This window comes from Sceloporus occidentalis, unplaced genomic scaffold (genome assembly GCF_023333645.1).
Source record: "Sceloporus occidentalis isolate IW3139 unplaced genomic scaffold, rSceOcc1.0.p SCAF_4, whole genome shotgun sequence".
In the NCBI taxonomy this organism is placed as follows: Eukaryota; Metazoa; Chordata; class Lepidosauria; order Squamata; family Phrynosomatidae; genus Sceloporus; species Sceloporus occidentalis.
The window spans coordinates 79,683,399-79,706,209 of NW_028316984.1; the positions used below are offsets into that span (position 1 = coordinate 79,683,399).

The 22,811-nt window shown below is 41.1% G+C and overlaps 1 protein-coding gene across 3 annotated transcripts in view; it reads left to right on the plus strand.

The window, feature by feature from the left end:
* LOC149314070 (dnaJ homolog subfamily B member 2-like) overlaps nucleotides 1-22,811 on the plus strand; it is a 33,930-nt gene that overhangs the window by 4,552 nt on the left and 6,567 nt on the right. For 2 of the 3 annotated variants that reach the window (XM_089523368.1, XM_089523369.1), the window contains one exon: nucleotides 1,029-2,735. In XM_089523368.1, the coding sequence (XP_089379494.1) occupies nucleotides 1,029-2,695 (1,667 nt within the window). In that variant the 3' untranslated portion in view covers nucleotides 2,696-2,735. Of the gene's footprint in view, nucleotides 1-1,028; nucleotides 2,736-15,637; nucleotides 15,731-17,195; nucleotides 17,306-17,850; nucleotides 17,911-19,739; nucleotides 19,857-22,811 lie in introns of those variants that run through there. The other variant, XM_089523370.1, reaches the window with a different exon arrangement.

Below are 22,811 nucleotides of genomic sequence, written 5' to 3' on the forward strand. Positions count from 1 at the left end.
GCTTCCCCTACACTGTGAAACAACCTGATGATGGAAGAGATCTGACAGCTGAATATACTGTCTAAATTAAAACAGCATTAAAGACCAGTCTCTTCCAACAGATCTATCCAGATGATTTTTAAATTATGAATTTAAATTATGGTCTGTTTTAGTATACTGTATATTGGTCTTATATATATATTTTTTAAATGATGCTATGTGTCTTAACTTGTTTATGTGTTTAAATTAATCCATTTAATCTGTTGCTGTTCCACACCTTGAGTCATGGGGATAGGTGGGTAAGAAATAAATATTACTATTATTGTTATTGTTGTATGTTATTATTATTTTCCAGCTCACATTTTATTGTACAGTTTACTGCAGACATGCTGCTGCAACCCAACACTGAAAGTCTGCCTTTCTCCAGCCCTCCTTCACCACCTTCCCAATGCCAGTGCTACAGAAAAACCTTCTAGACAGAAGACAAGAAAAGGGTGGGGGCTGGGATGGGATGGGGCTTCCATAAAAATGTTGCAAAAGTAAGATTTTTTTGTCAGAGGCTTTGTTAACTGAGGTACCCCTGCATATGATGTCATTGTGGTCCATATTTTCTTGGGCCTTGCTCCACTCCCATTTGGCTACCCATGCAGAGGAGGAGAAATTGAGTTTGAGATGCTGCTGCACAACACACCATCTTTAACTATATGCTACCAAGGAGGTATAGATTGGCAGCAGCTACATAGTCCTCATAATATGAATTTTGACCTGAAGGAGCTGAACTACTAGCCTTCTTAATTGGATCAAGCTTTGGCTCCATCCCATTTGGGTTGTGTGGGTTCTGCTGACTTGCATTGACTCCCAGTGGTGGGAGATTGTTATTTCTTTCTAGTTGATTTGGCAGAACACAATGAATGTAATTTTCTGATGAATTGAGGGTGGGCAGTGGAATCAGGCTGGGATACATAACATCCCAGCCCAATTCTTGTTATCATGGTTGAGTATCCTAGCTTGAATTGTCCTATGAATAGACTAAAATGTGTTTCTTGCAGGTGTGTTGTCTGCTCAGGAGAAGCACAAGGACAACACAAAAGAGGAGGAATCCCATATCAAGCCAGACAAACTAAATTCTGAGGAAAATGGCAAGTGCACTTCAAAGAACTGCAAAAACCCCTGTTCTGATTATGATGACTCAACCTTTGAATCAGATGTTGAGTCATCATGTTCAGAGGAAAATTTCAACCCTGAAAGTGAAGATGCATCCAATGAATCAAGTTCTGAGTCCGGTTCTGAGCCTATCAAGTCAAGTGAGCTGACCCAGTCTGATTCTTGGTCTAATTATTCAAGTCCCAAGCCAAATACGTCCCTTTCTTTGTGTGTGTCTAACAAGCCCAATAAAAGCTATCAGACAAAAGAAAATAAATTTGCTTCTAGGAAAAAGGATTTTCCAGTTAAGAAGTACAGCAGGTGCCAGGATGGGAGAAATAGACCACAGAACAAGGAAATAAACTTACCTGCAGTAGAAAGTGAACAACTTACCAAGAACAGAAAGTCCAGCAGAGAGCTTCTTCTTGAGATCAGGGATTGTTCCAGTTGGAAAAGAAAGGCACAAGTTGAGAAGAATGGGGCCGATGCAGGAGAAACCAAACAACTGACTGAAAACTGGGAGATCCATACTAGGAAGAGAAACCTCCCAAAGTTAAAAGCTGATCTGCATAGCGTGAAAGAAAAGCTTGATACTGGGAAGAAAAAAGAAAAGACTGGAAATTCTGAGATACACACCAAGAAGAAACTTGAGAAAGGAATGACTGATGGTCACACCGGAAAGCATGAAATGAAGACCAACAAGAAGTCTCCATTGAAAAAGAGCAAACATTATCCACAAAGTGAGCCTGACTCAGGGACAGAGCAGCATACTGGGAAGAAAGAGCAACCTGGCAAACCAGGCACAGGTATTGGGAACAGGTACCTGAGATATACTAGGAAGAAAAGTGCTTCACCATCTAAATCAAAAGGGATCTTAGGTGGGAAGGCAGAGCTGCAGTCACCAAAGAGTGAACCAAAATTGGGAAAGGTAAGATGTCGCCAAAAGAGTGAGGTGCAGGCTGGGAGCAGTAAGTTGCAGACTGGGAAGAACATGGTGAATGTCTACAAGGGACAGCTGCAAACTGACAGAGGCAAGATGAATGGCCAAAAAAACCAGCTGTATCCTCTGAGGAACAATACGGACATCCAGAAGAGGGAGCTGCACCCTAGGAAGAGTAAAACGAATATCCAAAAAAGTGAATTAGACAACAGGAAAGGCAACAAAGCAGTTCAGTACAAAGAATTCACTGCTGAGAGCAATGTGCCAGCTTATACATGGAAAGTGCCAGCAACTGTTTGGCTTGGCCCAGCAGAAAATGCAGCAGATTTACTCTTTGGGGAGAAAATGGAATTATCTGGTGGCCAAGCACCTCTGCAAGATAAAAAACAGCTGTATGGGTCCCAACAGCTCATGCATGGAAGGCAATGGGCAAATATCCAGGCTTGGAATACAATAAACAAATTATATCAAAAGAAGAATTTTCTTCCACATATCGACAGTCCAGCTAAGAATGGAAAGAATTGCCCCACTTCATATGTAAATAGTTACACTTCAATATTTAATCCAGATGCCTCCATTTCCTGTCCAAAATGCACCCAGTGTTGGTGCAAGTTTTTTCACGAAGGCCCATAAAACAAGTGCAGGTGCAGGATGTCTTCCATCAGAAGTTCTTTTAAAATTCAGAAGTAATTCAATAAAGGAAGGCTCAGGAGCCCATTTTCTGTTTCTGGTATATATTTATTATCAGCAGGGAGAGGCAAAACAACTGTGCAGTATATCACACAGAGCTTTTTGGAGATTTTGCAGCTCAGATCCAGGGTGACTGCGGGTCCAACAATGTGGATTCACGTCATAATGTGAATGTGTTATCACATGTGATTCATTTCTATGGGAGCTCCTTCTGTGGCACTTCCGCAGTGAATCCAAAGTGACTCCTCATTTTGGTGAATTTGGTACAAAAGTGAATTCACAAAATTCGCATTCAATTCACTTCGATTTTGCTCCGAATTGGTCTAGTGTGGAATGCAACTTTGCTTCCCTCCCGGTACATCCCCCCAAACCTCCAAAGATGAAAATTTCCCATGATGCTGCGCTGCAATTTTGCCCCAATTGCTTCTGTTGCTCAGAAGGATAGATGACAGGGATGGAGGGAATGAACAGGAGGCTGGGGGGAGAGATGGGAGCAGTGGAGGGGGCCATCGGAGGATGGGGGGAGCAACAAACTCCAGCTCCCAGAATTCCATAGCCTCGAGCCAAGAACCCCACAACAAACTCGAACTCCCAGAATTCCATAGCACTGAGCCAGGACAGTGAAAGTGGAGTTAAGCCGGAGGCAACTGTTACAAAGGGAAGGAGAGTGGATTGGATTCAGGGAGGTGGTATTTTAGGGAGCATGGAGAATAATTATAATTATTATAATTTTTTAAAAAGGTTTTTAAAATATTAATTATAATAATTTATTTTTAATAACAATAATAATAATAATAATAATAATAATAATAATAATAATAATAAATTATTATTACTTTGCTGAGGCACCAAAGCTCTCTGGCCAAGGCTCAATGTCTCATCTCACGACACTACAGTTCCCAGATTTCCATAGCACTGAGCCAGGACAGTTAAAGTGGAGTTAAACCGGATTATCTCCCCAGTGTGGATGCAACCTAAGAGAAGGAGCTGTTACAAAGAAAGGAGAGTGGATTGGATTCAGGGAGGTGGTACTTTAGGGAGCATGGAGAATAATTATAATAATTATAATTAAAAAACCAAAAATGTTTTAAATAATAATAATAATAATAATAATAATAATTTATGATAATAATAATAATTTATGATAATAATAATAATAATAATAATAATAATAATAATAATAATAAGTTATTAGTTTTCTGAGGCACCAGAGCTCTCTGGCAGAGAAGGCTCAATGTCACACAACACTACAGTTCCCAGAATTCCATAGCACTGAGCCAGAACAGTTAAAGTGGAGTCAAACCTGATTATTTCCCAGTGCAGATGCAACCTCCTTCAGATCCAAAGGATTTACTTCCAAGTAGACCTGCAGCTTCTACACTGATTATTTTGCAGTGAAAGAAATTTATTATTATTATTATTATTATTATTAATAATAATAATAATAAAACTCTTTCACTGCAAAATAATAATAATAATAATTATGCCGGTGATAACATTCGGATGAAGCAGAGGGCATTTAGAGATAGGTGATACATTCGGATGAAGCAGAGAGCATTTAGAGATAGGTGACATTCCCTATAATATTCATGTGAGGCTAGCATTCACGTGAAACTGGATGGTGGGAATGAAACAAAGGGTAGATTTAGATCTAGATGACAGATAAACAGGGAATAAACAGGAGGCTGGAGGGAGAGATGGGAGCAAAGGAAGGGGCCATTGGAGGCTGGGGCGGAGGCTCCAATTCCCAGAATTCCATAGCCTCGAGCCAAGGACCCCACAACAAACTCCAACTCTGATAATAATAATATTAATAATAATTTATTATTTAAAAATAATAATGATGATATTAATAATAATTAATTTTTAAAATAATAATAATAAGTTATTAGTTTGCTGAGGCACCAGAGCTCTCTGGCAGACAAGGCTCAATATCTCACGACACTACAGTTCCCAGAATTCCATAGCACTGAGCCAGGACAGTGAAAGTGGAGTTAAACCAGATTATTTCCCAAGTGCGGATGCAACCTAAGAGAAGGCAACTGTTACAAAGGGAAGGAGAGTGGATTGGATTCAGGGAGGTGGTACTTTAGGGAGCATGGAGAATAAGGGAAACCGGATCATTTCTGCAATCCTCCAAAATGGGTCTCCTTCAGAGCCAAAGGATTTACTTCCAAGTAAGCCTGCAGCTTCTACACTGATTATTTTGCAGTGAACAATAATAATAATAATAATAATAATAATAATAATAATAATAATTCCATAATAATAATAATAATAATAATAATAATAATAATAAATAGATGGGGGTTCTGACACGGAGGATGGATATAGATGTGGCTGAAATAGTTAAGGAGAATGACAGGAGGATAGATGTAGATGTGGCTGAAATGGATGGGGGCTAGAGGACCTGTTTGAATTTGGCTGCCAGGGATGGGAAAATAGAAGGGAGTCATTCACGTGAGGCTAGTATTCACGTGAAAGTGGAACCAGGCTCCCTTCTTCACCCCGGAAGTGCAAAGGTTCAGGATGTGTTCAGACCCCCACTGAGCATGCGCAAGGGTCCCAATTTGAATCAAGTTGAATCCGCATGGTATGTACTGGCATGGTAATACAATGTGCACTCACTCCACTTTGCGTGAATCCGCATCATGTGACTTGCCTTGGATTCAATTCCCCCTCGATTCGGAAGGACAATGGAAGGACAAACAGGTGTGATAAAACATTCACATTATGACATGCATTTGCATTGCTGAACCAAGAGTCACCTTGGATCTGAGCGGCATAAACCTCAGTGTGATAAACTCCTGTGATAACATGTTGTGAGGGGCAGTATCAGTACATCAAGCTAACATGAAGAGGGACAGAATGTTGTGGCTTTTGATTCCATACCTGCAGAGTCTGAGAAAGCCACCAGCCATTATGTATAGGGGATTCTGGGAGCTAGAATCCCAGTAAATAACTTTCTTAAGCTCTACGTTCTCGTCTGTTTCATTCTAATTTCCATGACATTTTAAGCCACTTGCTACTTTGCCTGAATTTATCCTCCAGCACACACTTATCATTCTGATATACTCTTGACCATTTTTGCTCTGTTCATCCATGCTCCCCATGCCTTTAAATCTGGCAGTCTGAGCCGAAATAGGAAGAAATGCTAACGTAAAATGTGTGTGTAGCTGGATCAAAACAAGTGATATTTAGTCCAGCATCTTTTTTTTAAACTATAGAGCAGTCAACCAGATGTTTTTAGGAAGCCCAGAATCAGGACATGAAGGCAATGGACCTCATGTGCACCCTGCCCACAATTATCAGAGAGTGAGTGACCTACTACTACCCTTAACCTGATGTAGGTGCTTTGCATACCCAAGATTGAAGCCAGTTTTAGTCCAGGGGTACTAACTTCCTAGTAAGCATGATTTAGTCTTCTCCATAAGTCTACATAAAAAGCTCATGCCCAAAGCTTTGATGTGGCAAACTCTGCAAGTCTAGACTTGTTCATCTTATATGCCATGTTGTTTCAATATGTCTTTTCTATCCACTACTAACTAACATGTATAGACAATTTCAGCTTCAAAGGAAGTTCAGTCTGTGCCTAAGTAGTCAAGGGGGTCTTATTTAACATTGGCTGCTTTACAACAAAGTGTGTCAGTACTCACATAACCACAGGTATGTCACTGCTATTTCAATGAAACAGACACCATATTTCACCTGTATTCAGCCCTGGAAAGAAGGGGATAAAGACAAATGCAAAAAATGTAAAAATGTTACCTGGGTACCTTCTATCATTCTTGGTGGACATGTACACTTGAGAAAGGTTATTGGAATTCAATCCACCAAATGACTGAGAAAATCTTAAAAATAAATATTCAAATAAAGCCAGAAATGTATCTATTAAGGAATCAGTAGTCAAATTGCTAAATAAATAAATAAATAAATAAATAAATAAATAAATAAATACAGTACAGTACAGTACAGTACAGTACAGTACAGTGGCAGCCAGAATTATACATGCTCAAACTTGGAAAAATAAAACAAGCCCAGCAGTTCAAGACTGGGTAATGAAATTAATAGACATGGCAGAACTCGATAAGTCTGCTAACTTGTTTTCTGAAAGGGAAAAACACAACTAGATTTATAAAAGAATGGGAACATGTTATGAAATATTTAAGTGATGAATAGGGAGAGGTTGTAAAGGTATGTTTTATATACTAAAGGGCTCTTGTACCTTTAATAACTAGGTAGAAGAGGGAATTTCAGCAGATATTTTTACAGAGTTGTTAAAGGTGCAGAAGCCCTGTCTTCAGTTACATTCTATCTTTGCTGAAATCCTCCCTTCTATGATTAGGGATGCAAGAGCCTTTTCCTCTTGACCACCCTATACAGCCAGAAATGAACCCATATGAAGGGTGTCGGTGGATTCCTAACCTCCTTCCAAAACTTCTCCCTGTACAATCAGTGACACAAGACAATGTCAGAGCGTCCCAATTCTGTCAGCTTCAGTAGCACAGCCAGCAACAACTTGGCTGTAGTGAATCCCCTGGTGTGCCTCTAAGCAGGGGTTAAAATCCTCTTAAGTTTTTTTACAAGCACTGCTTTATGAACTCCCCAGTAAGGAGTACATCATTCTATGGCCAGGATGTGTACAAAAGAACATTCAAAGCCATAGGTGGCCCCAGGACATTGTGCTGCCAACATGGTACCTCTGCATTCCATGTTCAAAAGCAATAGCTCAGTGATGGCGAACCTATGGCACGTGTGCTAGAGGTGGCACTCAGAGCCCTCTCTGTGGGCACATGTGCCGTTGCCCCAGCACAGAGTTTGCCAGAGTTTGTTACTAGAAAGCCAAGAAGGACATGGCACTTTGCAATAAATAAATAGGTTTTGGGTTGCAGTTTGGGCACTCGGCTTCTAAAAGGTTCACCATCACTGCAATAGCTTATCTATACCAGCAGAAGACACTGGTATTTGATTCAGTACTTGTGATAAGACACAAGTCTCAAGGGTAGCAGGCTAAGCATAGGGTGCTGAGGGCAGACCATGCAGCTCTGGCCTCTCAGTATTTCCTGCTCCATAACATCTGCAACTGCCACACTTAACCTAATAATAGGGATGGCCATTGGAGTTACTCTTTTTTGAGAAGGGTTCATGTTCAATGGTTCTTACTGATAATGGCGGGATACATACTGCCATTTAGTACGTATAGAATACGTACTAGGGTTAGGAAGGGGCGGTGCTTCCGCACCCCCCTAACCCTAGTACGTATTCTATACGTACAAGATGGCGGCGCCCCTTCCACATGGGCGCCGCCATCTTTGCGTATCGGACGCTGAGCGTCCGTACGTGTCGCGCCGCTTGTGACGTAGCGAGCGCGCCCCTGGCGCCTCGCTACGTCGCAAACGCGACGGTAAAAGAAGCTCCATTTTGGAGCTTCTTTTTTGGTCCGCGCGGGAGTCGGGCCGTCTGAAGGCTCCGGCTCCCCCGCGGACCTACTGGCGGCGGCGGCAGACCGCCGCAAAGCGGCGGTCTGTACCCCGCCATTGTTAGCAACCTTAGGTCCTAGTTTTTGTGGAAATGTGGTTTACAAATGTAAACAACCATCCTCTACACCCCATCACTATAGGTCAGTCCTGTATTGCACCACCCTTCCCTTCATCATACTTTTTCTCCTTGTACCTTCTGCTGTCAAGTGACTGCCCCATATATCCTGGCATAGCACCCATCACATCTGTATATTCTAGCTAAGCTCCCCCCCCCCCGTCATGAATGCCCTCTTAAGTAACAGAGAGGTTGATTAAGCAAAGAAAGGAACAGTCACTGAGCCTCAGCCTGTCATATTCTCTGACTAGTCCTCTGAGATTAGGATATTCTTATGTCCTACTTTACAGAGAACAATTCCCTGTTTGGTTAGCTATCCAGTCTAAGACTAAGGCCTGTTACAGATTGCCAAAATAAAGCTGCTTCGGGTCTCTTTGGAGGTATGCTATTTAAATGATGCATGGGTCCTAAGAGTCCGGAGGTCACGCCAAAGCCACACTCCATTCCTAAGCACTGGAGTACAGCTTTGGTGAAGCTTCCAGATTCTTAGGATGCATGCATCATTTAAACAGCATACCTCCAAAGAGACCCGAAGCAGCTTTATTTTGGCAGTCTGTAACAGGAGGAACTTTAGAAGGGAGAGCAGGGAGAGGCCTAGAATTTGCCCTTCAATAGGGAGCACCTGGAGAGCAGATTGACAGGGTGTATGCTATTACTTGCTCACAATCTTCTTCACCGAGGAGATGTCCTGCATTTCTATTTCAGTTACAGTAATTATTTCTAATTTTGCATCCATACATGTAAACTAACATATGCAAATCTTTGGCCTCTTTCCTACATCTTTTGGTAATGTATTTCCATTATTTTTGTGACTGGCTACCATTCACTATGGAAGTTCCACCCGGAGGCCAACTGAAGACAAGTCATGCTGGGATGGGGAAGAGAAGAAATCCCTATCACTCGAGCAATCCCTGGCAACAGGCAAATAATACATGCACACACTCAAAGCCTCAGTGATGGATAAGATCTCTGAAAGGGGAAAACACATCTGGGGGTAGAAACCAGATGTGGGAGTCCTGTGTTTTTTATAGGTCCAGCATATTTATTTCTTTCAAATTTCAATCCTGCCTTTCTCCCAGGTGTCCTTTTTGCTACAAAATAAGCTTGTTGAGGTGCTAAAATATATCAGGTTTAATAAGATGTATGTTCCTCATCCAAAAAGTGTATAATTCTGACACAAAGGACAACAAAAATAAAAGTTTTTAACTTTCTTTATTTTCTTTTTCCAGTATTGCTTGTATATGTAAAAAAAATAATCATAATCTGAGGCCCTAATCTGTAATTTAGTAAACCTGAATTTAAATTCAACAGTGGAGGCCTCATATAAACAAGGTAGCAGCTGCATTTTCCCTCATAGCTGAGTTGGGCAAATGTAGAGGGGGATCCACTGGCTGAACTCTGGGTGCTTTGCTTTGAAATAGATCAGAAGGGAGTTCTTTTGTGATTGCCCCTTTTGTTGGAAGAAAGATACGTAGGTATTTTTTATAACACACCTCTTTTGAGGAACATGGTCCTGGGATCAGCCTCATCTGGAAGAAAGGGGATGTGGAACCCATAAAGTCTTAATCTGCCATCTGATCAGGCTAGTGACCTGAGTTTATGGAAAGGTATGCCAGCGGAGCACAAATTCTGACAAGTCCTACTGAGCTGGGTAACACTTTGCCTATGGCTTCCACAGCAGTCTGTCTGCCCTCCAAGGACCAATTTAGCCGAATGCAGAGAAGCTCATCACCAGAAGGGTGTCCACCAGATAATGCATTGGCCATGGTAATTATAAACATAATTGGTGGTGGTCGCTCAAATAGGAGTGACTTGCATCAGCAGGGGTATTAGTTATATCAGTGAAATCACAGATCACAGAAATCACCTCCCTTAAAAGCAGAACTGGACAGGTATGTTAATTATTTTGTAGGACTGGAATGTTAATTATGATTGTTACCAAATTATGCCCTGCTCTCTATAGTAGAAGTAGTGGGGATTACACGCACCACCTATTAATTATATGTACCTATTCATTACATGACATGTATCGCTTACTAGCAACTATATTTTCAGTTTGGATTGAGAAAGTTCACATTCTTTTTCCCAGGAATAGACAAGAAAAGGAAAGAGGGCTGAGTCTCTTCTCGCATCTTCATTTATTGCACATTGTATTTTCAGAAGAACAAAGAAGAATGACTGGTTAGACTGTTATCCAACACAATTTGCCCACAACTCAGAAATGTAGCATTTGATAGCCCCCAATAGTTTGGCAATGGTTTTATACACATATTCACAAGGAAAGGCCAAAAAAATCCCTTGCATGCATTTTGATAATTTGCAAAGTATGCTTCCTTTTTAATCAGTTGTGAATGAAACTCTTTAGCCACTGTGTTCTGATGCATGCATAAAACAGATGGTTTAAAATCTAGTTCAGAGCAGTCTGAAAACAGTATCTTCTGACTAAAACCCCCAGCTCCTTAATCGTAGATATATGGATACAGGTATTAGTTACTTAGTGGTGAGAAAATAGTACCCTGTAGTTGCTCAGATATGCATTCCTTTAAAATTATTTTTTCATATCTTCTAGGGTTAAGTCCTGCTATTTCAGTTGCCATATTCTTGTAGCCAAGCCCTGGTGAACACTGGACACAATGGGAAGGCGGTGACAAAAACAGTAGGGTTATTTGGTGACACATAGTGATTTCGTATGCCTTCACATTATGGATGTGCTGTTCGATAGCTCTGCAGTTTCATATTTGTTTTTGTTGTGTATCTTCAAGTTATTTCTGATTTATGGTGACTCTAAGGTAACCCTATTATAGGGTTTTCTTGGTAAAGTTTGTTCAGAGTGGATATGCCTTTGTCTTTCTATGAGGCTGAGAGTGACTTGCCCAAGGCAATCCATGGGTTTTTATGGCTGAGGGGGGATTTGAACCCTTGGCTCCTGTCATAGTCCAACACTCAAACCACTACACCACACTGGCTCCAGTTTCATATACTCCCTCACATATCCCTTACAATGTAATGCCTACAGCAGATTTAGTCCCAGAATGTAGGCTCTCATTGCTACACTGTGACTTCTATTTCTTCTGCTTTAAATCCCACTCTTCCTATTACTGCTCCTCTCCTATTACAATTCATCTTGGCCACATCCCTGACATCACAATCTGCAAAAGTTTGTCATTGGTTGCTGTACAGGCTCATCAAGAAAGGATGGGAGTAAAAGCATGATGTAGAGCTAACACTGCCCTTTCCTACACTCAAGGTACCTACAGGCAGAAACTGAGGCTTTCACAGAACAGGTAGGAAGAGCCACTGACTATGAGCTTACAATGTAGACAATACAGAGAAAAACAGAGCATGGAGAAGTTCCCTTTTAGGCTACAACTCCTAGAATGCCTCAGCCAGCACAGTCAATGGCTGTGTGTGTGTGTGCATAATTTGGGGAATTGAAAGCCCAAACAACCATTTCTCCAAGATCTGCTAAATTACGAAGATGAATGTTGAACTTCACAGCTGCAAGGTTCTGTTAGGGCAGAAGAAGATTAGCCATACATCTCCAGAGGTGCATATGGAGCAAACTAGGATTTAGAGATAGATCATAGAATGCACACCTCAGAACTAAGAAGAAACCTTTTATTTTATTCTATTTTAGTTTGTTATCTGCTTTCTTCAATTGCAAGCCAAAATAGCAATTCAGTGGTGGGTGAATACAGGTGACCTGCTCTGATATTTCAAAGTAATTGCACAAGCTCTGGCCTAAGGCATATATACAGTATTCTGTCAGTTCTACCTCACATATATTTACATGGAAAGAAACCTAATTGATTTACATTTAATTTACTTCAAAGTATTATATATGCACTTACAATCAGTGTGTTTATATTCCAGCAGTGTGATAAAATTTGCATCTATCACTATACTATACTAGTGCTCTAAAAAGATCAATGCTAACCTAACTAGGTCTTCAGAATGCAGTGTCATCATAGTGCCTTATTACATATGAATAACTTAAGACAGTATGCTAGATGGAAATGTGCTGTAGAGTAGGTCCACAGAGTTCTTTTGGTTGTAGTTTTCAGGAGCAGCTGGTACTAACTGGCTAAATGCATGTCACAAATATGCCATTGTGTGGTGGTTTGTTGTGATGTGAAAATTTACTTCTGTTAACAAAGCATGGTTTCTTAACCAGCCACATACTCCTATCTAAATCCATAGTTTGTTTTCAGATATATGCAGTCTAGGTTTTCAAATCCATTGTTTGTTGTGGCATTCTAACTCACAACTATGGGTTGTCCCTGGCTTTACAAGGCTGTCCATCTTGAAACAGGAGCTGATAAAAGAAGGTGGAAGAGATGCAAGCCGGAAACAAACCAGACATGGGGAAGATAAGCCCTGTTTTGTTTTGTTGTCTGCTTTGCAATTTGTGGCTCAAGCAGCAAAAAAACAGTCTAGCCACACCATCACTTCCTATGATCTGTGAACATGTACACCATGTAAACAATAATGGCCAGTTTCTAATGCCAAACTGCTGCTTCAGTGATGATGCAATCTGGAGCAACAGCTTGGAGAAATAGGGGTCCTTCCCAGCTTTATGGGAGCGCACATCTCACAGGAAGTCGCCTCTGGAACATCCTCCTCCTTCCACGTTGTGAGAGGGATCTCTGTCAACTCAGAAATGGAATATCTAAAGGCATAGATTTCCCCTTTGGCAAGGTTGTCAAGTTGTGTCCAACTGCAGGGGGTGGTGCTCATCTCCATTACTAAGGCGAAGAGCCAGCGTTGTCAAAGAGGATCTCATGGTCATGTTGCCAGCATGGCTGCATAGAACACTGTTACCTTCCTACCAAAGTGGTACCTATTTATCTACTTGCACTTTTACATGCTTTCAAATTGCTAGGTTGGCAGAAGCTGGGACTAGTGACAGGAGCTCACTCTGTCATGTGGCACTTGGGACTCCACTCTTGCAATGAACAGAGTCAGCATCTTAAACCGCTCAGCCACCACATCCTCCTCGTACTGCTAGTGACTCATGAAATGTTGCTTTACCAAACTATGTGGTGGAAAACACAATCAACAGGGATGCCACAGGGATTCTAGTAAACAGGAATTTGAGGACCAAATAATTTCTTCGTATTCAGTAAAATATGGCAGGGTGTGTGGCCCCCCGCTTTTACTGACTATAAGAGGTTTGGTGGCTTACAAGAGCTTACAGGAGTTGTGTCTTCCTCTCGTAGTTCTACCTATCCACTGCTGTTTCCTAGGGCTCCTACCATTCTTTTAAAAAAGTACTGGTTTGTCTCTTATGCCCCTGCTTGGGCTCTGACAGCCACTGTAAAAAGACCCTCATATTATAATAGTTGCACTTCATCATTCACTTAGCATCTTTCTTCAGACCTAAAGCATGCTCCAGTCACACCACAGCTTATGTCTGATATTACTATACTGAGAATCTCTTTTTGGTGGCACTGTATCTTATCTTTTTACAACAAATGATAGGAAAGGGATGCTTATCAAAGAAGGTAAATTAGCTTAGCCTCACCTGTTTTTCTCATCTGCATAGGTAGACATACCAATACAGGAGAGCCTCAAGAGGATTAAAGAAAAACAATAAACAATGCAGAATAGCAGAACACCACAAAACAGGTTGCTTTGCTGTTGTTAGCCACTTTAAAAAAAACAAGCAAGCAAGCTAGCAAGAAAGAAAGAAAGATGGATAAATGTTCTCACTACTGAATTATACAAATTCTTAGGAACTTCTTAACTTATAAATATATGTTTGCTTTAGAAAGAGTTAAAATTGTGATATTCACCACCATTGACATAATAATGAGATTTGCATTGTGTTTCCATGTTAAAAGATGTTCATTTCAATATCTAGCTTCATCAATACCAATAGTGCTTTACTGCAGATTTGAGGGGCGGGGTGGGGGCAGGGATTTGAGCCTTAGTGCATGAGACTTAAAGACATGTAGTGAGTTCCTGGCAGAGGCGAGATTTAAACATGGGACCTTCTCCCCTGTGGAATTTACAGCATTTTCCAGACCAGTTGTCTCTTAGCAGCCTGTCCCTTTATTTTCTACATGTTTTTTTTTACTTCCCCTACCCCCATTATATTCAGTGTTAGTTGTTATTATGTGCCATGACTTAATGAGACACCTCCAAAAGATCCCATTGTTAACAGCCTTGTGTGGGTCTTTCATACTCAAGGCTGTGGCTTCCTTTAGTGAGTAGCTGCAACCTTTATCTATTCCACTAGGAGTAAGTTCTATTGAACCTAATGGCACTTGCTTCTGAATAGATGTACACAGAATTGCTATGTAAGAATATGGAAACAGTAAACAATTTTTTCCTGCTCTGTGGGAAGTGGCAATTCAGATCCTTTCTTAGTGTACAGTCTCTGCAGTTTGTCTATTAAAAGGGAGAGAATGATAAAGCTGGGTGGGTGCCATAACTTAACCAGCTCATTTTTTCCTTCTGGATCACTATCAGGGCCAGCCCTAAACATCTGGTTATCTGAAGCAAAAAAACCTCATGGCATCCACTCCTGCATTAAGTGTATAGTTATTAAGCAGCTGAGATAAAAAAATTCCCCAAATGCAGATGTTAAATAGCAACAACAAAAATGCTTTCAGTTCATGAAACTCAGATTAGCTGCATGAAGCAGCTGCTTTAGTTTGATGAATGGTATGGCCAGCCCAGCTCACTGCCATAATCTATATATATTTGGGGAAAGGGACCATGCTTTCTTGTTGCTACTACTGTAGTCAGAACCAGGCCTTGCTTTAGACTGGCAGTGGTCAAAAAGGGTAGAATAACACAGAATGTTTGGCAAGATATACCCATCCAAAAAATGGGATGGTGCATAAGCACTACATGGAAAGCAATAATCACTGAGAGGAAGGGACAAATATGATGGGCAAGGGAGATTTCTATTTGTGTTTAGCAACAGTGATGGAGACCTTCTCAGCAAGATTTATACCTGATCCAAGCGGATAAAAAAACCTTGCATTGTAAAACCAATGAGCTGACAAGCAGTGGGTGCACACACATACCAAAACATTGGCATACAGGGGCTGAAATACAAGGAGGAATGATTCTCCAACCCTCCTTGAAATGGCTCTTCTGCAAATACACCTCAAATAAGTTTTGAATATTTTGGGATGAGTTTTTTTTTTAAAATAGTAGATGGGGATTTGTTATTGGAACAAGGCTCCAGATAGTGTTAGTTAGGTTTTCTGGAAAACTGGAGTGAGTGGGCAGGTTGTACGTATTTATTGTCACTCAGTCATTTTTTGTGCTTTACAGCTGGCCCCTGCCTAAACTAAACAGCACCATGGTTGACTATTACAAAGCACTGGACGTCCTACAAACTGCCTCCTCAGATGACATCAAAAAGGCGTAAGTTGCCTTCGAGGTCCCTTTCTTCCAGTCACAAACATCACTATCTTGTACCAAGGATTAAATAACATTAAGCCAGACTTCCCCTATGTGATGCTATCAGATGTATTGCATTACAACTTCCATCACCCCAGTTATGGCAATTGTACTCTAGCACCAAATTTCAGAAATCTAAGTTAAACATTGTTTGCTTTTCCCACAGAGCCTTTAACTATTTTTCTGTCATTTTAGCAGCCTTGACTTGAGAAGTCCAATTATAGATAGAAAACAAGTTTGCATCCTTACAGTAACAATTTCCTTAGAGTGAGTGACACAAAATACTCATTTTATGCTTACAGATATACCCAGAGCTGTAGAGGAAGTTGCAATATTTTAACTATCTGTTACAAAGTTATCAAAACAATAAAGAAGCCAGGTTCTATGCTCATGCCTCCTGTTACAATTGCCATAAAGAGGAAAGGCAGCTCTGCTATTACACAAAGTGGATGTTGAAGAGTGGGGAACAGGCAGAGTGTATATGCCACACAATGGCTGGAATACTGCCAGTTTGTCCCAAATAGAGAAAATCCACTCAATCCATTGTTGAACAGTAATTCAACACATAGGTAAATCCAATTGATTCTGTATTTCCACTCTAGTTAAAACTTAGGAGTTTATCACACAGGAGGAATTTCTCTTAATTTCGAATGAAAAGAAAGTGGGGCCAGAATGCATTCACGTGAATTCGCTAGTTCAGCCAATTATGTGAATTCAAATTGCATTCAAACTGACTTCCCACTGCCTGAAAACAGCTTGCCATTCCTGAAACTGCGTGTGATCACTTCTCATGCAATAACGTGAAACCCCATGATTGCATTCGGACTGACTTCCCATTGCCCGAAATTGCATGTGGTAGTCTATCACGCAATAACGTGAAACCCCATGATTGCGTTCAGATTGCCATTGGATTATACTTCCAATTTCCCTTGTCTGATAATGTTCCCTCAAGAGGGATGGGTGCTATCTTGTTCTTTCCCCCAGGTAGGAAGTTGACTTGGTCTAGTCCCACCTCCTCTATGAAATAAATCTTCCAGATACTAACATGAGTTGATGTGTTATTTAAGCTATCAGTCTGAGGTGCTGATCTCTCCTGCATGCCCTAAACCATCTGCCCACATGTACAATGGTGAACACTGTCTCATTGCTAGTACTCATTCAGCAGCCCATCTGATTGAATTTTGTATAAGGAATGGAGGGAAGGGAGGCACCATCTTGTTTGTCTCAAAATGTCATTAGCCAATGATCATTTATCTAAGCCTTTCTTTATCTGGTGCTCTCCAGAGATTTTGGACCATGCTGGCTGGGGATGGTGCAAGCTGTAGTCCAGCATGTCCAGAAGGCAGCAGATTAGGAAATTCTAATTTATCTGAATTATAAGATTTATGGACAGCTCACCCTCTTCTTCTCTCTATCTGGAATGTTGTAGGTACAGGAAGAATGCACTGAAATGGCATCCAGATAAAAACCCAGGAAACAAGGAATATGCTGAGAAGAAATTCAAGGAAATAGCAGAAGCATATGAAGTGCTATCAGACAGTAAGAGACCAGACTCATCTCTCCATTTCTATAATTACCATATATCTCATTGAGATCGGGCTCTTGAGCTGCTCCTGTAGACCTGCTGCCTGCCTACCTGCTCCCCCTTCCCAGAAGCATTTCCTGTCATTTTCCATGCCTCTTCTTGAGATACCACTGGCTCTGTACTCTTGATACCTGCGGCTCATGGAAGCAAAAGCTTGGCCTAATTACAGTCCATCCCACATGTGTTACTGTGAAATTATTGTCCCACTTACCTAGACTCATCTGAAATTGGCTGGCTGGCTGGCTGGCCAGCCTCCTTCCCTCCCTTCCATTTCTGGAAAAAAGAATCAGGGAAATGACCACAGGGATACTTCTGGAAGTCCATCTTTTTTTTGCCACTGGATGCTTTTCTGCAGCTGGGTATGGCTTTGGGATGTCAGTGCTGGAGTACGGGTATGGTATTATAGTGTCTGTGGTATTACAGAATTTATACATGTTTCTAGTAAAAGGTGATTGCGTTTAAAATTGGATTGGTGCTAGCTTGTTTCTTCCTCTTCCAGGTTATAAGCGTGATCTTTATGACCTCTATGGGATCGAAGGGCTTATGGGTCTGAGCACAGGTAAGTAAATGCACTGTCCCTTGGTGATTCAAAGAAGGCTGCTCTGATACAAGGGAGATACTCTTCCAGTGTACCTCAGGGTCAGCTCTGTACTTGGATGGGAGACTGCCAACAAATACCAGGTACTGAAGGCCATATTTTAGAGGAAGGAATTGGCAAAACTACCCCTGAGTATTCCTTGCCTAAGAAAACCCTATGAAATTCATGGAGGTGACTGCAAGTTGAGAGGCAACCTGAAGGCATACACACACACTGGGAGTTCCTACATGCCTCAGAACTGAGTTCTGGTCTCAGTTCTCAGTACTCACCTAGTGGTGTTCCTACCTCCACCAAGAAATGGTTTGCCTAGCACCGCAGGCTGGTGGCTTACTTGACATGTCAGCCAATATATGCATATGGAGGATTTCTTTCCTGGAGGAGGTGGGACTAGTCAGGGACTGCATCTTCACTGCCAAATTCATGCAGCTTGATGCCATCTTAACTGCTATGGCTCAGTGCTATGGGATTCTGGGATTAGTAGTTTTGTGAGATATTTAGTCTTCTGTCAGAAGGTTCTGGTGCCACAACAAACTACAAATCACAGGTTTCCATAGAATGGAGCCATGAGAGTTAAAGCAGTGTCAAACTGCATTAATTCTGCAGTGTGGCAGCTGCCCAAGTCAGTTTCCTATTTGGCATGAAGGACAAGAGGGCACCCACCCTCCTTTCCTCTTTCTATATTGAGAACAAGTGGAGTGGCAGTAATGTAGAAGCCATCTATCTATCTAGCAGGTTACCTTAAGGAGTGCAGGGCAGGCCATATGGTACACAGAACTGTACCCTCATGCCTAATCACCACTTGCTAAGCCTTATGCATGCACAGATTCTATCCTTTTATAATGAATTCTAAGAATGATGATTTCCTTGAGTTGTCTTTATTTTTGATTTGGTTACCTCCTGTTTTCTTGTCACTCTGCATTTAGGAGGGATCTTTTCTTTCTGGAGTTTCCATCTTGTTGTAACAGAAATATCATTCCTGACATCATCTGCCCATAGCAAACCATCTCTGTCCCCTTTCCTTACTCCCAGGGAAGCTGAAAAATGATGATGATGTTTTCCAGATGGGGAGAGGAAAGCAGTGTATATTGTTGTTTATTTGCAACAACAGGAATATTATGGAATTTTAAAGACAAGTACATCAGATGCATGGAGTGTTGCCTCAGTTGGCTAGTTATTCCACAATTGCTTAGGTGGGTGGAAAATTATGATCAGTGACGCAAAGATGGTCCATGGTTTGAGCAAAGCTCTCTCTCTGTGTGTGTGTGTGTGTGTGTGTTTGTGTGTAGCCTTCCTTGTTCTGAACATGGGTGCAATGTGATCAAAAGGAACTGAAATGCAATTAAATACAAGTAGTTATCATTATCTAAACAGTGGCCATTAACAAAGAGTAGCTGGGTGGTAACAGTACATCTTGTACTGATGAGCTGATTAACACATGTAATACATATATTACATGTGTATATAATAATGTATATAATAACACATCTAATAAAACATGTAATTAAAAACCCATGTAAGCCATCAAGCTACAATTGTCAATGGCCACTATCAAGTAATGATTACTGTTCTTACTTTCCAATTTTCACCAAACTGAGGACAATCCCTCAGCATCCATTCACCCATCTACACAGACACTTGCATAATTATCTGCCAACAAGGCAATATTCCATGCATCTTATGAAGTGGACTGTGGTCCATAGAAGCTTAGGCCAAATAGCCTTTGTTAGTCTTTAAGGTACCACAAGACATTGATGATGTCAATGACTGGTACTTGGTTTGTTTTCTGCAAGGAACTGGGCTTTATCAGAGCTCAGTGGGAACTCCTGACCTCATGTTCACCTTTCGGGATGCGGATGAAGTCTTCAAAGAATTTTTCGAAGGACAAGATCCCTTCACTGAAATCCTGGGTATGTGTAACTAGTACAAGAGGAACAAGACATGTAAAACTTTAAAGCTCCCTTATTAATACTGGACCTTGAGCTCAATGATGTCTACTCTGACCTTTCTGAGGTCTCAGGCAGTGAGGCCTTCCCCCACCCTGCTACCTGAGACCCCCTTGCTTACCTGGAGATGCCAGAGACTGCACCTGACATGCTCAGTCAATGAGGTATGGCCTCATTTTTATTTATTTTCATATATTCATACCCTGCCTTGTTTCTTTAAAAAAAAGAGCCCATATGAAGTAACCATCAGCCTTCTCTACCTGTATAATACCCTTTCCACACAAAAACTAGAAATTGTAAGTTAATTTTTAGAATCAGAAGCCTGTTACTCATGGAGGCTGAGACAAAATACTAGCACCCAATGCATTCCACTAAAGTAATTAATCAGATAGCAGATTATCCAGGTGCATAAGTTCTAGTTAGTTAACTCTAGCTCTAGCTAGTTTTTCCCACTATAAAAATTCTGCACCACGCAGCCCCGGTTTTCCGGGTTGTTGCAGCTTAGTGAGTCTGATAAATGATTACCTTTAAAAAGAGTCAAACAAATGCCCTACTGCAGGAGGGGATGGAGACAGTGAGTTGTGGAGGGAGCAGTGCTGACAACCTTCTAGATGGTGGTGATGATTATGTTTTCTCACATCAATTCCCAATGTCCAAAGTGCCTCACAAGAATAGAAAGAATAGAAATACAAGAGCAAGACTTCATATCATGTAAATCGAGAGTCCAGTGCCAGTTCATTTCAAAATACAAGACAGTGATCGAAACAAACAGCTTATTTCAATTGCTTAACATTTTACTACAATCATTGCCAGACTGACAGTGCAGATCATGAAAAAACACGAGATAAATTGATATTAATGGTATATATTCATTTTTTTAAAAAAATGTACTATGTTTTCATGTGCTTTCAATTCTTGCAATTAGCATTTCTAATTTAAGTGCTCATTTAATGCTTTTTAAACTTTTGCATCAAATAGGTTTTAATGTACTTGGTTCTTAACTTGATCTGAGCTGCCTTCGGTTTTGGGTCCCATCTCAGGAGACAGGAGGAACACACACACACACACACACACACACACACAGAGAGAGAGAGACAGAGAGAGAGACAGAGAGACAGAGGGAGAGCATATAAACTGTATATAAACTACAGTAGAATCATATTTCCCTGGACAGCCAGATATTAATATATATTGCCAAAGTGTCAAATAAGAGACTAGAGCCAGTATGAAAAAGGACTAATTACAGAGTAATTAAAATAATCTAAAAATTGCAAAATGTGCAGCAAAAAAAGCATAGCAGAAAAGCTCACCTATTTATTGCAATGTCCAAAGTGCATCTTGTATCAACATGTGAATAGGAAGCTATACTGAGTAGCCCTGTCCCTAGCATGCCCCATGAGCATTATGTAGCCCACGCTGGCCATCAGGGAACTCTTTCCACATGGATATGTCTGCCATGAAAAGCTTGTACTTCATCAGGAATTTAGAGCATATGTTGGAAGTTGGAAGAGACCCCAAGCGCCATCCAATCCAATCCCATTATGCCATGCAGGAACTCACAATCAAAGCATCCCCGACAGATGGCCACCCAGCCTCTGTGTAAAGACTTCCAAGGAGGGAGACTCCACCACTCTCCGAGGAAGTGTGTTCCACTGTCAGTACATTCCTCCTAATATTGAGGTGGAATCTCTTTTCCTGTAGCTTGCATCCATTGCTCCAGGTTTTATTTTCTGGAGCAGCAGAAAAAAAGCTTGCTCCATCCTCAATGTGAAACCCCTTCAAATACTTAAACAGGGCTATCATATTACCTCTTAATCGTCTCTTCTCCAGGCTGAACATACCCAGCTCCCTAATTCTCTCCTTGTAGGGTTTCCTGGTTTCCAGACCCTTCACCATTTTGGTTGCCCTCTTTTGGACAGGCTTTTCAATAGTTCCCTCCCCTCCCCGGACATTTTGAGTAAACTGAACATGTATTCTAGAGCATGTCCAGTATTCTCCTGAACCTGAAAAATGCAGAACTGGGAAATTTTACTTTTTTGAACAGCGATTCTTAGAATCTTCCAGCCAGCATGACTAGGCTGCTTGGAGGATCCTGGGAGCTGTAGTCCAAAAAGCAACACCCCCAAGTTATGGAACATTGTAGGTGGTCAGTAAACAGGACATGCGAGTGTCTTCTGGTCCATTTGGTTGCCATTACAGATCTGCTCATCATGGTGTTGCCTGGGAAGGTTTGGTAGGACCGAAGGTTTCCATGGAACAAACAATTAGACCATGTCAGATATCATTGTCAGTAATTTATGGAAGAGAGGAAGACTGCCAGATCTTCAGTGTGAGCAAACTCTTTTCAGTAAATGGTATATTCCTACAGTTGGGATGTAAAAATGTCAGATGATTTAGGGAGCACCAGATCGTCACAAGCCTTGAAGAAAATGCTGAATTATTGGAGAGGACAGTACTTTGCATTAAGCTTTCTAGCTATGGGATCACTTCAGAGCAGCCCAAGTTAACGTGTGTGCATGTGAATACTTCATGATCCAGAGCTGCTGCATTCTACTCTCAGCCCCGACCCTCTTAAATAGCCCTGTATCAATGTCCTTGGTTCCCAATAGGCAAAGGCATCAGGCAAGGCTGCATACTATCCCCCTATTTATTCAATCTGTATGATGAAAATAAATACTAGTAGTAGAAACCAACAAGGACCTGGAGCAATTACTGAAAAGTGTTAAGGAGGAAAGCACCAAGGTAGTCTTAAAGATGGACATTCAGAAAACAAAAATAATGACCATGGAAGAGCTGCCTTCAGTCTTGGGTCTCATATGTTCAGAATTGTTTTTGAAAATCAGCTACTGTGGGATGGATAGGGAACAGGTCAGGGAATTCCAGCAGCATTGGCAGTATTATCCCATGCAGTAAGATGCA